This window comes from Lissotriton helveticus, chromosome 9 (genome assembly GCF_964261635.1).
Source record: "Lissotriton helveticus chromosome 9, aLisHel1.1, whole genome shotgun sequence".
In the NCBI taxonomy this organism is placed as follows: Eukaryota; Metazoa; Chordata; class Amphibia; order Caudata; family Salamandridae; genus Lissotriton; species Lissotriton helveticus.
The window spans coordinates 1,238,623,759-1,238,639,016 of NC_136070.1; the positions used below are offsets into that span (position 1 = coordinate 1,238,623,759).

The window sequence follows — 15,258 nt, forward strand, 5'->3', positions numbered from 1 at the left end:
AACACAAGGTGACATGCAGGGCTCTCCAATACTACAAAATAAATAAGGTCATAAATAGAGTAAAGTAGAGTTTAGTAGGGCTTCTGGCCAAAGCGACCAAAATACAGTAAGTTTTTTAAATTTCTTTTATTTACATGATTTGTTGTAGCAGAACAATCCTATCAGGAGAGTAATCACTCAGGGTAAATATTGTAGCCTTACGGCTAGAGCGGTCTACCTCGAAGCTGGGGTCCAGTCTCGGCAACGATGTTCAACATCCTGTGATTCTTGACAAATCGCTTAATCTCCCCGTGCCTAACAAAAATGAATGTGCCCATATGTAACGAAACTGGTGCTCATGGAAAGTGCTCTGATACCTGATATCTTCGGGTCTAGTTTGCACTATCTAAAGCTCTAAAAATAAAAAACAAAATCACATTGCCATATCTCCAACATGTTTAGCCCTGCAGTAGCTTGAGTTGTAACACATTCTAATACCCATGAATGTATTTGGCATTTTAATGGTTGACCCTGGATTGAAGACAACAATTACATATGTTGACTGAATGCCTTTTGGACTCATGACAATTGTTAGAGGAATTGCAGGGAGAGACTGGCAAAGAAGGGGCATGGAAAACTAGAGGTCTCTGTTGTATTGATATATTTATTTAAGATAAATACTTCTAAATTCTTGTGTACGTGAAGGAAGGTGGGAAGGGCCTGAAGATGCGATGGGAGAATGGTATTCCTGTTCTGAAATAGTTATTCTCACTGTTTATTAAATGAATACATGAGCTGTTAATAAACAGAGTTCTTGCCATTTGGATGAACTTCATGATTTGACCAGATTGACAGTCAAGTAAAAGTAAGTTTATGTAGCCAAATTATTCCCTAACACCACATGAATAAACATACTTTAAGAGTACCATAAGATAATTTAAACAATTGCCTAATAATAGCTGATCAGTTTGTCATAATTGTAATGACATTCATAAACCGACCTAAGGCTATGGTCACATCCAGGTGACACATACAAACTAATGGGCCAATCCCCACTTTCCGTTCCCAAGTACCATTTTTTTAATAAACAGGTTTAACCGCTACCGCGCTACCGCGTTTTCCCGCTGTGCGCTGATTTTTAAAAATCGCACTGTTTATGACAAAGCCAGCTCGTCATCCGCGTAGCGCAGGTAACGCCCATGACGAGCTGGCTTTGTCATTAGCATCGAAGGGGTTAAGAAACGTTTTTACAAATATCAATGAATAAACAATACATTCATTAAAATGTATAATGAGCATTTACTATTGTGAAAATTGAGGCTTTTCCATTTATTCCCTTGTATTTTCTGATTGAGTATAGTCTTTACTTGAGTAAAGAGGGTTGCATGTTAACCTACATATTACGATGCAGTGCCTTGAATTGTAGTCAATAAACTTATGGGAATGTTTTTCGTGTTAAAGTTATTGACTAGTTCTTCCATAAGTATTCCACGCCACGATTCTTTTATATTATAGCAGTAATATATTTTCATGCTTTTTTACTGGGAAACAGACCCCATGATTTTATATTACCAATGATTTGGATTTTTTCTTTGCACTGCTTTATTAGCTTAATTAACAAAAAGGCAAATTCTCTCGTAATTTTAAGCTTCACACCAACAAAGGTATAAATCGTTAGCTGGATTTTCATCCTGTGTCAATTTATTAGAAAATCGCAGTTGACGTATTTCAGCCATGTCAGACTATGAGGTCTGGTGAAAAATCGTACCTAATGGCCTGAATCATGGACTCTTTGTGCTAATGTCATACTCTATTTAAAGTAGTACTGTCCAAACTTTCCCAGCAAGTATTGGGATTCAGTAATACAACTTCTGCTCCATAAGGCACTATAGTTGGAGTTTTTAAAAATACTTCAGTCAAATGGGCTGCTAATGAGTAACCTCCATATTTCCTATTGAACCGCACAAATGCCAAAACCATACCTCAATATTGATACATTTGACCTCTTCTATTCATTCTTTTTTTTTTTTTTTTTTTTTTTAATATCTGATAGAGACGTCTAGCTGCAGATTCCTTACCTTAGAATTATCCCCAAGTGGCAGACTGGTTCAAGAAATGTTTCTACAGAAGTACCTCTGCGTGTCAGAAGAGGGCATCGAGCGACTCCGTAACTACATCGTTCATTAGATGGGACATCATTAGAGTCCATTTCAGCCCTCCCCTGATGCGCTGACTCCAGTTTCTTCCTTTCTTCGCTTCCACGCGGATCTGGGGAGCGGTCTGTGAGAAGCTGGCCTGGTATATGATGTCTACTAATGTAAGTGGGCACCTTGCACCAATCTAGACAGCCCTTATGTTGATTTAGGAGGTCTTAGACAATCTTATAAAGCTCTCTAAGTGGTAGCCGTGGAGAGCAGCCTTCAGGCTTAGTCCAGAAGGAGTGTAAAGCAGTTTGTTTTAATAGGATGCTATCTTATTGCATAGATTAAGTGAAAAAGCACCACACCAAGTATTTACAGTAGTCTCTATAATGTTCAAGTATCTCCAACACAGAGATAAACACAATGCACACAATACTTTAGCAAAGAAACACAGTAAATAGCGCAAAATGCACAGTGGCCCCAGGGGGGGACAAAACCATATACTAAGAAAGTGGTATAAGAAACATGACTCGAATCAGGACGATGTCGAGAGAACGTAGAATTGCTGGGGACCCACAGAACCACCCAAGATAAGGGATAGGGACCCCATAGAGAGCGTGCGCAGTGTGAGTACACAACTGCATGCTCCGTACAATTCAATATGCAAGTCGCTGTTGGATTTTTAAAGATTAGGGACCCTTCCCAACAGACCCTGAAGAAACCCTTTGGGAGCTAGAAGGTTGGAGAGCCACCCCACCTGTGGATACCCTAGTAGCCATGCTACCTACACCAGGGAAGCCGGGAGCATACGTGTGAAGTGGTGTCGGAAACCACTGTCGAACCCAAAGGAGGACTTCAAGAAAGTACCGCTTCTGGGCGAGGAGAAAGAGTCTGAGGGAACCTACGCAGGAAGTCAAGAAGGTGCACAGTTGGGACCAGCAAGGTCCCCGGGACTCACAACAAGCAGGGGAGTCAGGGCAGGCCCCGAGCAATCAGAGCAGCCCAAGAAAAACAAAGATGACCCTCAAATGGACCCACAGGCTGGAGGCACAGGAGTCGCAAGAGGCCTTCGAGCCGCTCACCAAAAGAGCAGGCCACGGTGCCCGCGAGGCAATGTGGCTGAAGATCTTGGTGGAAGAAGTTGCTGGAGGTTGGGGCTACTTGGAGCCCAAAGCACTTGTCGCAAAGTTGCCAACAAGCATATGCACTTGCAAAAGTACGCGGTGCACAGGGGTTTGGGTAATGCAGCCCCCACAAGGGATTCTGACCTTAAACTTGGTGAGATGACAGCTCGGGCCTCGATGGACGTAGAAACTCACCACCTGTGTTGTTGAACCCTTCGGTGTCCGCAGGAGCTCGGGATCAGCAGACTTATCAGCAGGGTTGAGGTGCCTGCGAATCAGGTAAGTGACTCCTTCACTCCAATGGAGATTCCTTCAAGTGTCTTTGATGCTCCACAGGTCCTGCACCTATCCTCTATAGTGCACAGGCACAGATGATGCAGCAGACTGAAAGGGAGATGAAGTCAGGCCCAAACGAAGTCCAGAGTGCCCAGACGGTAGAAGTGTGTTGGTTTCAGTTCTGAATCTTATCCCATGACGAATCTAGGGACCTACACCCAGGTAGGCCCTTAAGTACCCTAGGGAAAGGGTTGGGAAGATTCAGGGGACCCTCCCAGGGGACGGTCTGGACAGGGGGGAGATTACTCCCATGTCTTTGACTAGTTTCACGCCAGAGCGGGAGCCAACGGCTCCCAGAACTGGTTTTACCTGGGCTATGCTCAGGGACACCAAATGTGTTCCCTCATGCAGACTTTCAGGCGCTGGCAAGCGCACACACCTGGTCCCAATACACTAAATCCTGTCTGGGATGTGGTCACACCTCCGTGTGACAGGGTGCATATTGTTCCATCTTCCTCTGCTCAGCAGCTGGAGGGCAGACATGTGTCTCTGTTCGGCAGCAACCATTTTGTGCTGTCCAGGACTAGAAGGTTGGTACAAAAGGGGGTGGTGATGGACGGAGCATCTCAACCAATCAAACACTCACACCCAGTCAACAGATCTGGGTTTAATCCATCACCGTTCTTTAGCCCACTCTGCCACCCCAGTTCAGACATGGCCATATGCAAATCAGCCTGACCCTGTGCCTCATGGGAACAGTCCAGCCCGAACTGCCAGGCCAGGCCTTCCCTGGACCGGACCCAAGCTTCCTAGGACCGGTTTCTGGCATTACAGCCGTCTTCAGCCAGGCTTGCTTGAATCCAGTGGCAAAGTGAGCAAGGGACTCACGTCTGAGCATACCCTGCCAACTTATAGCGGCCAAAGTGGTACAAAAGGGGGTGGTGATGGACGGAGCCAGAAACCGGTCCTAGGAAGCTCACTTTGCCACTGTTTTCTTGATAGTCGGAGTGGAGTGAACTCTTACTACCTGAATGCCATACCATCTTCTTCCCCCTGTACTCGGTCGGGCTGGGAATGATGTCTTGCTTTCCCTTCTGTGTGGACCGTCCTAGGGCTGTGTCAGTTGGCTTTTTCTTTTCACTTGTCCCTGCACAGGCCGTCTGTGTGGTACTCTGCCCTGGTAGGTATTTTCTTTCTGCATTCTATCCTGTCGATTACAAGTTGTGGTCCCTGGTTGGAGTTTGAGACGTGCCTTAATATCTGACCCTGTTGTGCCTACTCCGGTTACTTTGCTTTCTACACAGGTTCTGATTGGGGTGTTTCATGGTATTGTGCAAATGCACTGTAGCCTTGTTCCCTGTTCAACAGGGTACTTTGTCTGTATGCCTTACAGGTGTTCCTCAATATGTTTCTGATGCCTCGTACCCCTTATAGGGGACTCCACATGCTGTTCTTCGTGCACTGGGGCAAGTCGGCAGATAGTGCACAGGGGTCCTTCAGATGCAAGGGGATTGGCATGGTTCTTTGTCTGGGTCCACCCTGAGGGATTTTCCTTCTTTCTCTCTTCCGGCATTAGCGCTTCATGTGCTAGTTCTTGCTTTACATGGGCGTGATGGGCCCCTGTCCGCCCCTCTTTCTCTCTTAGGTTCCTTGTGGCTATCTCTTGTCCGTGTCCTGGCATGAATAGCCCACTCGGTCGCCCTACCTCTTCTATGGTGATGATTCTGGCTACGAGGCGGGAGCAGTTCATACGTAGAACAAAAAATACATGGGCTGAAAAACCCATGTTCACACAAATATAGCTGTCTTTGGAATAGTATATTAAGAAGCCATTCAGCAAGCGACCTGACCTTGGTGGAATTAAGATTAAGAGTTCCAACTGGCACCCCTAACTAGAGAGAGGGACGGAGTGGGACTACAGAAAAGAAATCTAATGAACTGAAATAAATTACTGTTGTTGTTAGTGACCTGAAGAAGACCTGCGAGGTCGAAACCCGTTGGCTACAGTCGTTTTTATGAAGAATTTTGTCAATAAAGAACTAAAGAAAATGGAACCTGTTGAATTGATGCGCTTCTTTTTACTTTGTTTGAACTTGTGAAAAATATTAATAATAATACATGTTGGAGTGCTGAATCACTGTTGATGTCGTAAATGTATGAGATTCTTATCCTTGGATTCTTAAGGGGTATCGAGCCTCTGATTCTTTGCACCCTTCTATATTATAAAATATTGCCACTAGAGCTAAAAAGATAGGTGCATTGGTAATTACCCCTTGTCTTCGCTGCTCTTCTATGCCTCTGCATGGGCAGTTTTTCCTCTGTTTCTGCCCTGCGTGAAGCTGCATCTGCTTTCACTTTTTGATTTGAGCCGTTTCCATGACACCCCGAGGCCAACCCCTACGTTTCGTTACTGGCCTGGCTGTTCTTCAGGTGGGCTGTCTGCTCTTTTTGGGGTATATGGTGAATGTTCCTTTTCTGTTCTTCTTGGACATGGGTTCTTTGCCCGTCCACTCTGTATTGAATTGTACGGACGTTGTGATCCCTTGGGATTCTTTATCTGGGTCTTTCTTCCACTTTTTGCGAGCTTGCTTCCAGTTCTCACCCCTTGGGGGCTCATCTCCCTTGTATTAATAGGCTACCGAGTATGATCTTGGGTGGCACTCACACTGTTCCCTGGCTTGTTGGCCTGGCACGGATTGTCCCGTGCATATGAGGATTTCCTTTGCTTCTGGTTTTCATGCTTCCTGGGCTGTGGACACTGCCTCGCTATCTGTTCTTTCCCTTCTTTACGCTGGCTTTTTGGTTGGACTTTCATTTCTGGCTTTGGTCTTCCAAAACTGTTTTTTTTTTACGCTGTGGCCTGGTTGCCTGCCTTTATTTCTCTATTCTAGTGGGGTTGTTTCTCTCCTGCATATTTCTTTTAAATTGTCTCTCGACTGGCTAATCGTACCGTTCTGTTGGTCGTGCTGTTTCTGTCTGCTACCTTGGTTGTCTGGGGTGTGTACTTCCGCCCCACCCTCTCCCTTTAGACGGGGCCATGTGACTGGTTTTCAGTTTGCTGTTGTCTCGCCTTCGGCCCATGGCCCCTGTTGTGGTCGTTGTATGTACTCTTCTTGGGCACCCATTGTGTACAGTCTGCATTCTGTATGTGTTTATTTTCAAACACATCATATATATATATTTTCATACCTCTATTTATATGTGTTTTATACCTTCCTTTTCTTGGCATTCTATGCTGCATAGTCCCAGAGAGCCTCCTCTCTCTCGATGGTCTATGGACATGATTGTTGCTATTGCTCATGATGTTATTTCAGCTATTGGTTGGAGCCCTCTGCCTTGCCTACTTCTATGGCTGGGAGCTTGTCCCAGTAATTTTAACTGTTGTTTTAAGCCTTCCACCTCAGTCTCTTGGACCAGTTGCCCTTCTGGGGGGTGTTGTAGTGCTATGTTTATATGGAGTGTTCTTCCCACTTGTCTTGTTCTACTATGCAGATTTGGTTCCTTACAGGGATCTCCCCGAGTTTTCTGGTGGAAAGTTTTCTTCCATCCCTCCATTCTTGGCAAGCAGTCTTTTTCTACTACAGACTGGATAGCCTAGTTGGGGATATTTCTTGGAATCAATTTGCAGACCCTCCTCCGGGGTGGTATTGCTTGGATATCTATTCTAAGGTAAGGAATATGCTGCTTTATGTCTCTATCAGATAAATAAGTTACTTACCTTCTGTAACGTCTTATCTGGTAGAGACTAGCTCTAGCCGCAGATTCTTTACCAACTCACCCATCCTCCCCGCTCTGCGAAGTGGTTCTCCTTTTCTTCCAGATCCCTTGTATGCACCTTTGTGCTTTTCGTTGCTACAAATGAAACGTCTTTCAGAATGAGGATTCTTTTTGGGCACACTGTTTCCATAGCCGTTTCTATACGTGGCTCCGTGTTTTAGTGTGGAAAATAGTTGCAGAAGAAACTGACATCAAGGGAGGGCTTATATAGACTCTAACGACATCGCTTCCGGTGGACTACGTTGTTACGAAGTCTCATGACCCCTACGACATCGCTTCCGGTGGACTACGTTGTTACGAAGTCTCATGACTCCCTATACCGATGTGCAGAGGTGCTGCTGTAGAAACATTTCCGGATCCAGTCTGCGCCTGGGAATAATTCTAAGGTTGAGTCTGCAACTAGATCTAGTCTCTACCAGATAAGGCATTACTGAAGGTAAGTCACTTGTTCCTATGGGATCTCAGAATACTTTACAAGAAAAAATGTTGTTGTTAATAAACATGTTTTCATCTAAATCTGCATTTTCCTTTCTCTTTTTAAGACTTGCCAGGTAAAGCAACAATGCAGAAGCAACATTTTTTTAGACCAGAATAAAAATTACAGAATGTGGTCTGATAGACAATCGAGCTTTACATAATGAAAAACCTCATTTGAAATCTAAGGCTGAACCTTCTACCTCAAAATGCACAGATTTGGCAGCTGACTGGTAGTTCATTTTCCTATAAAGTTAGGGTCCCTGAATACAGAATGCTGCCCTTACTTGGAACACTTGATGTGTCTAACATCTTTTCTTCTATCCCCTCATTTTCGGGAGCGAGTTCTTTTGGAATTTTTATTCTACAGACATTATGCCTTTGAAAATGACCCTCATTGATTGTTTATCTTGTTCCTTCCTTATCGCTGCACTGTGTGATTGTCTGAAATGTCCAGGGCATTCAGAGCCTGTGCCCTAGGATTTCAAAACATGGAAAAGGCCAGTTGAGCTGCTGCTTCCATTTCTGCGCTTTTAGATACTCTTTTGTGCCTTCATCAGAAGTACTCCAGAAAAGATGCAGATAACATTTATCACTGCACTCCTTTCTTTCTATATGGACATCAACAAGATCCCCTCCCTCAAAGAGAGAAAGTCTCTCTGGACTGTTAAATAAGAATTCCAGATGCTTCTACGGGATGGAGGTGGCTAGTCTCTACACAGCACTGAGGTTTCTGATAGGAAGCAAGAGTCAAGCATGGAAAAGATTTGTTAAAAATAAACCCTTGCCCAATCAAGAAATGTTGTGTTCTTGCAAGCCGTAAAGAATTCAAACAATACCTGCAAATAGCCGTGCAAAGTAATATTGATTATTCCCGTATTCCCTCATACAATGACGGTTGGTTGCTAGGGGACACCCAGCACAACACAAAAGCGAAAGAAAACTGAGGGATTATGGCAGGTAGTGACTGCCTCTCAGCAAAGCATGTAGATTTCCTGAGCCCACCTGATAGCTAGATGGATCCAGCAATAATGTGCATGCAGGCTGTTTCTCTTAGAAGAAAGGATGAAAACAACATGGAAGGGAATCACAATTTTGCGCAGACTTATTTTGTCCTCCAATGGGATCAATCAGCTTGCTCAGATCAACCATGTATGCACGGTGGAAAGAGAGAGCCGAAGGACCCCCAGTTATGGGTTACTACACAGATTTTACAGGCGACCCACTGATAGGCACTCTCCCCTACAGAGAATCAGGCACTCTCATCTCAAGGGCCCAGGCCATTTCACCATTTTTGTTGTACCTCGTGGGTTAGGTGCAGTACTGAATTTGGGCCAGTATTTGCTTGTGCTTGGCACCCGCACTTACTTCTTAACACTGGCACTTAATTAAGACAGTACCATAAAATATTTGATCGGGGTGCATCGTTATCTTTTGTGTTAAGACCCTCACGGGTGAGTAGCGCGCTTTATAAACCCCTGATTGATCATTGTTTACCTTTGTAAACGTGACATCCCACTTTGCATGTGGTAGTACCAACATTTTGGACATCTATTTTCCTGGTGGATAATATTCTGGTGTGAATTGACCATGAAAAGAAAGCAAGGAGACGCCTCCAAGTCTTTTTGTAAGGCACCATCAATAATCGGTCTCATTCTCCACCACTCTGTTGAAACCTGCCAAGTTGTGTTCCTTTATGGTTTGTACCATTCCTTACTCCGCCCGCCTGCCTGTTGCTTCCCCGCCTTTCTGATTTTTCCTCCCCTCCCAGCGGCCTCTCCCTGATCCTCTTTGTTCCCTCAATGTTGGGCAAGTGACACAGGCAGGGGAGCTCATAGTAGCTTGCTGCCAGAGATACCTCTCGCCTGTGGACATTATGAAAGGTAGGCATTTATCTACCCCTGCTAATACAAAATAACATCCATGCAACATATTGTAGCCATTCTTTTTCTAACATTTATTTGTGATGTTATTTATTGATGCTGTTCGAATTTGAGTTATTTGGGGTCTTTCAGAGTGTGTTAGCTTATTTTAATGCTTTCTTTGTAGTGTCTTCCAAGCCTGGAACATGTGTGAAAGTTCTGACAGTTGAACCTCTGGATAATGGTCGGCTGCAGGAAGACCTGGCTATCCTAGCAGACTGCGCACTGCCAGCTGAACTCAGGGTAGGGGTTTTGCCTTCCCTCTTTCTGCTGGTCCTTTTCATCAAACTACTAGTTCAAAATCTGGAAGGATTCACTGTCCAAAACTGGTGTGTTTTATATAAAAGGATATTATCCGATTCCCCGACCTTATTCCTTGATTTCTTTCACATCATGTCTTTTTCATTAAACATATATTTGTGTAGCTGTTCATTTATCACATTCATATTTTTGGCTCTTTCTTGTGCTGATGACTTGGGACACTTATTTTAGGACCTCACTTGGAAAAGCCTTTATGTGAAATTTGTTTTTAAATCCAGGGGTCCTCCTTTGATGAAACAGGCCCCCATACTGTATGCTTTGGCCAGCTTAGCACTGAAAATGGACTTCCATGAGGCTGCTATAGACAGCAAGGATCTTTGGGAGGGGGGCTTGGCTAAGCGGCATTGGGTGATGGCCGCCGTTTAGTGGAGCTCCGGTGAACCCAACCTAACCCGCACATCCGTCTGACTAATCCGCACATCTGAAGAGGGAACTGTAAACCGGAATATGCCTGGTTCGTCATCCCTGAAAAACGGAGTTCGTATCTCCTTCCTGGACCGAGAAAGTGCAACCAACGAGTTGGGGCCTGCAGGGACTTGAGAGCCGGACCCTCGAGTGCGGGAGAGCGTCAATTACGTGCTGACACAGGCGGCTTGATCTGGTGCCCGCATCCGGCCGCGTAACCCTATCTCCACATTGCTCTTTCTTGAGCACGACCGGAATACCAGCTCAGGGACTTCAAAAGGGAGGCGGCGACGTTGGATCCTCGTAGCGGGGTGGACTGTCCAGAGGTGCCTAGGCTCACGGAGTAGGTGCCCAGATCGTGCGCTTGGCTGGGGGATGTGCCCAGGGGCCGGTACCGTCTTGATCAGCGGTGAGTGGGGCCCCCCCTTCCCCTGTCGGTGCCAGTGCGCAGACTGAACTGTCTTTTCCTCTGTGTTGCCTGTTTTGCTCCCCCATGGTGTCTTGAACGTTGCAGTGCCGCCGGTTCACATCAGTGGCACCTCATAGTGTGTATAACGGAGTCCTGGAGACAGGAGCGGCGGTGGTGAAACAGGGAGGGGGAGGCCCCAGAAGACAAGCCATAAACTGCCCTACGACGGTTGAAGCGGGGCACATATCCGCCTGCCCAAGATCCTGTTGAGGAGCCGGTTGGACTGGGAGACCTGAGGTGTGGGTGTGCACTTACAGTTTCTGGTCCTCCTTCATGGTGGCAGTGTGACACTTTTGGGCATTGCCCCCTCAACTTGGAAAACCCTAAAGACAACATCAAAGTGCCGCTTCATCCTTGCACCTCTGGAGACACATAAGTGAAGCGCAGCCAACTAGCGGAAGAAGGTGACATGGCATCAGCACGGGCCTCAATTCCACTCAAACGAATAAACTCGATAAATATGCCTTCACTAGAGAGAGTGTGCAGGACCATTCCCCCAAACACAAGGCAGCTGGTGATCATGGGAATCCGGACAAAGACCCCACACTCAAAGATGTTATGGCAGCGATTGCAGATATCAAATCCTCCTTGGAACACAAAATGGATACTTTCACCCTTGGGGTCAACCTCATTCGAGCAGACCTTAACAAGAATAGTGAAAAATTAAAGCAGGTGGAGCTTAAGACCAACAGCCTTGTGGAGGACACATCTCAATTACAATCTGACATAGGGGAACCGCAAGCCTTCAAGAAAATCGCAGAGGCAAAAATGGATGATTACGAAGGACATCTGTGCCGAAACAACGTTCGAATTTTAGGGTTTCCGTAATAAAGGCAGAAGGGGAGGCAGCAGACCTTTTTGTGGAGGACCTCATTCTTCAGCACCTTAAGCACAAAGGCATTGGGAACGTCTTCATGGTGGAGCGGGCCCATAGGGTCTCGGGGGGTCGTCCGAAACCGGGGGCCCCCATACGTCCGATCCTGGCCGGGATCCTCAACTATCGGGACCACATCGCCATTCTTCAGCGAGCCAGAACCGGGTCCCTACTGTGCTTCGAAAATGCAGACATCACCTTTTTCCCTGACTTCACTCAGATGGTTCAGAAACAACGACTTTCATTCCTAGGTGTCAAGAAACAGCTCCGAGATAAAGGCCTCAAATATGCCATGCTTTTCCCGGCTAGACTTCGAGTAGAGGCGGATGGAAGGGTCTGGTTTTTCGATCTTCCTGATGTGGCTGCGCACTGGTTGGAGTCCCGTAAGGCGTAAGTTTGGCAGTGATGGGGCTAGGAGATCTGGCTCCGGAACACTGAATACAAGCTGGATTGGTTTAAGTGACTGGGTACCCCACCAAATAACAGGAGGTCCGTAATACAACCATATAGACTTGATGGGGTTTCTCCTGACAATGGTAGAAAGGTAGGATGCTGACCGAACTTTCGCAGCTCTAAGTGACAGGATGTTTCCTTTCAGAGCCTAGTGAAATGACTAGGGGGAGGGGTTGGGGGAACCAGGGTCTTTGCGCTCCTAATTTACTTCTTTTAGCACTAGACGTTGGACGACAGGCACCCTGCCAATTTGTTATGGGAAGTTACAAGTCCAGTGGGCAGGGCAGCAGGGAGGGGGGTCGTTGGTGGGGGGGTTGCTTTGGTTTTTTGTTGTTATGTTTCTCGTCGACAAAAATGCAGCAGTCGCGGCGCGCGATGGACAGGCTTTCTACATTGTTAATGCATACGCAGTGGGACAAACGTGTTAACATTTTGAGCTGGAATGTTAATGGGCTTTGTGACAAAATTAAGCGAAGTATCGTCCTTCAGTATGTCAGGAAACAGGCACCTGATGTCGTACTTCTCCAAGAGACCCACTTGATGGGCCACTCCTGTATAGTGTTGAACAGGGGTGGGTATAAACTGATTGCACATGCTGGATTCACGACTGGTTCCAGAGGGGTGGGCATTATGGTAAAGAACACCTTCCCCCTTAGCGTGGATTCCACTTGGACTGATGACAGGGGTCGGTAAGTGGGCATCACTGGGTCCTGGGAGGGGCGCGTCCTCACGCTATTATCTGTATATGTTTCACCTGGGCTCCAGACCACCACGTATCAAGACATCTGCACCACCCTCCTCTCTCTGCTGGTGGGATTGTTAGTGCTGGTAGGTGATTTTAACGTTGGCTGCCTGACTTCCTCGAGGCTATGGGACTGGTAGATAGTTGGCGCACAATACACTTTCCACTCTGGTGCTCACCACAGCTTCTCTCGGTTTGACTACGTATTGGTGCCCAGCTCCCAAATCTCACACGTCCACGAGATCCGTCACCTAGCCTGGGGCATATCCGACCACTCACCACTATGGGTACTCATACTCCTGGACTATGCACGGGTGGGCAGGGTGGCTCCGATCAATCCCTGGTTCCTTCGTCACCCCAAAATCCGTAAGGGTCTTCTAACTAATCTAGATAATTATTTCGGTGAAAATGAGGGTTCTGTGCTCTCTGCCCAGACTCTCTGGGAGACCTTTAAAATGGTGATTTGGGGGCGGGGCATTGTCCCTAATATCAGGTCACAAGTAAGAACAGCAAAAGGTGGTGTCCAACATAGAGGATGATATTTATAGATTGGAGAGAGAGTTGGAGGGCTCCTTGATGCTACTAATATCAGCATAGTGTACCTCCAAGAATTTGCAAATCAATTTGCTGCTCACTTCGATGCACCCTATACTGAAGACGACTCCGTGGAATTGTTGAAGGATATCGTCATCGTCCTCGTCAAGAAGCTTTTATTCGATATGCAAGATATCTTATAAGCGTACACAAAATACAGTAAATACAAAACTAGAAAAGACATTATTTTTAAAAAACAGTATTTAAATGTACCTTAAAAAGGATAAAAAGACGTGATGTCAAGATAAATTAGCTAAAAATGAATTAAACCACAATTGACAATCTCTTGCATCGGATCAGCCAAGACTGCTTTAAAAATTTGGCTACACCACAAACAATGGGGGGGGAAGTGTCCGTCATTAGGATGCGCAGGGCTACTAGATAACTACTCGTGCCCATGTTGCGACAAAGGGGTTTCAGCCAAAAACTCCTAGATTTAGCATAGTCGGGACACTCGAACAGGATATGCGTAATGGATTCTATCCTGGTGGGACAACATGCACAAAAGGAAGACGTGTGAACACATGATTTCCACTTAGACACCAGTGCACCGACTGGGAGGGAGCCCACTCTAAATTTGAAATACAATGCTCGATCAAATGGAAGGGTAATAAGGTCCAGGTAGGGCTCGTAAACCACTGTATCCTTAACTGTTAAAAAGGCAACTGTGGATTTACAATGTCCAGAGTTTGTAACTAGCTGGTCCTTAACCCAATTCCAGTATAATCTTTTCAGGACCTCTTTTGGTGGAGCCGATCTAGATAACCAACAATTCCCCAGTCCCAGTTCCTCCAAAAGTTTTTTTGGTGTCTCTCAGCCACTTTATTTTTGCCCAGCCGCCCAAGCTCATTATCTCAGCCAACCCTTCAGCATACGATTTTAACTCTTCGCCCCTCCAGATGCGTGCCCATAAGAGGAGTGGGCGAAGGCGGGCTTGGTCTTTTATGTTCTTACATCCTGTGTCCAGCAGCACAGGCACTGTTGGCGTACTTGGTGGGATGGCAATTAGGGATTTCAGGAGCTTACTCTCTGCTGATGCCAAGGAGTCCAGACAGCAATGTCCCCACAGTTCGGCCCCATACAAAGCTGATGTTACTACCTTGGCCTTGTAGATATCAATTACTGGGGCAAGCGACCTCCTTGGTGATGCCCGGAATTCCCTCAGGAGGGCACCTCCAACTCTCTTATGGTTCAATACCATCTTAACAATGTGGGGCGTCCAGTTCATGTTGTCCGTGATCCGAATTCCAAGATAGTCAAATTCTGATACTTTCTCCAAGGCGACAGAATTGAGAGTGGGGGGGCGGCCCAGTTTCCTTGGGGGATTTAGGACTAGAAACTTAGTTTTGTCCACGTTGATTACTAAGCCTTTTGCACCGCAAAAGTCCTGGAAACGAGTTAGCAATTTCTGCAGACCTTGCGGAGTCTTTGATATCAGGAGCGTGTCATCCGCAAAGAGCAGGGTGGGGATCCTCACTCCTCCAAGACAGGGGGCGTCGGCTGGTTCTTGCTGGAGATATTCCACCACCCCATTCACATATAGTGAGAAAAGGGTGGGGGCCAAAACGCATCCCTGTCTCACACCCCTAGACACTGGGATTTTCTCTGTTAGCTCTCCGTTTCTTCCCCAGCGGACCTGAGCAAAGGTATGTGCATGAAGGCTTATGAGAAGGGACAGGATGTAAGGAGGCAGTCCCAGCCCATGTA

The 15,258-nt window shown here is 46.2% G+C and overlaps 1 protein-coding gene across 1 annotated transcript in view; it reads left to right on the plus strand.

Moving 5' to 3' along the window:
- The window catches only part of ABTB1 (ankyrin repeat and BTB domain containing 1), a 178,696-nt gene that overhangs the window by 54,808 nt on the left and 108,630 nt on the right, over positions 1–15,258 (plus strand). Inside the window, exon 8 of the mRNA XM_078661736.1 lies at positions 9,821–9,936. Coding sequence (XP_078517862.1) covers positions 9,821–9,936 — 116 coding nt within the window. The remainder of the gene's footprint in view (positions 1–9,820; positions 9,937–15,258) is intronic.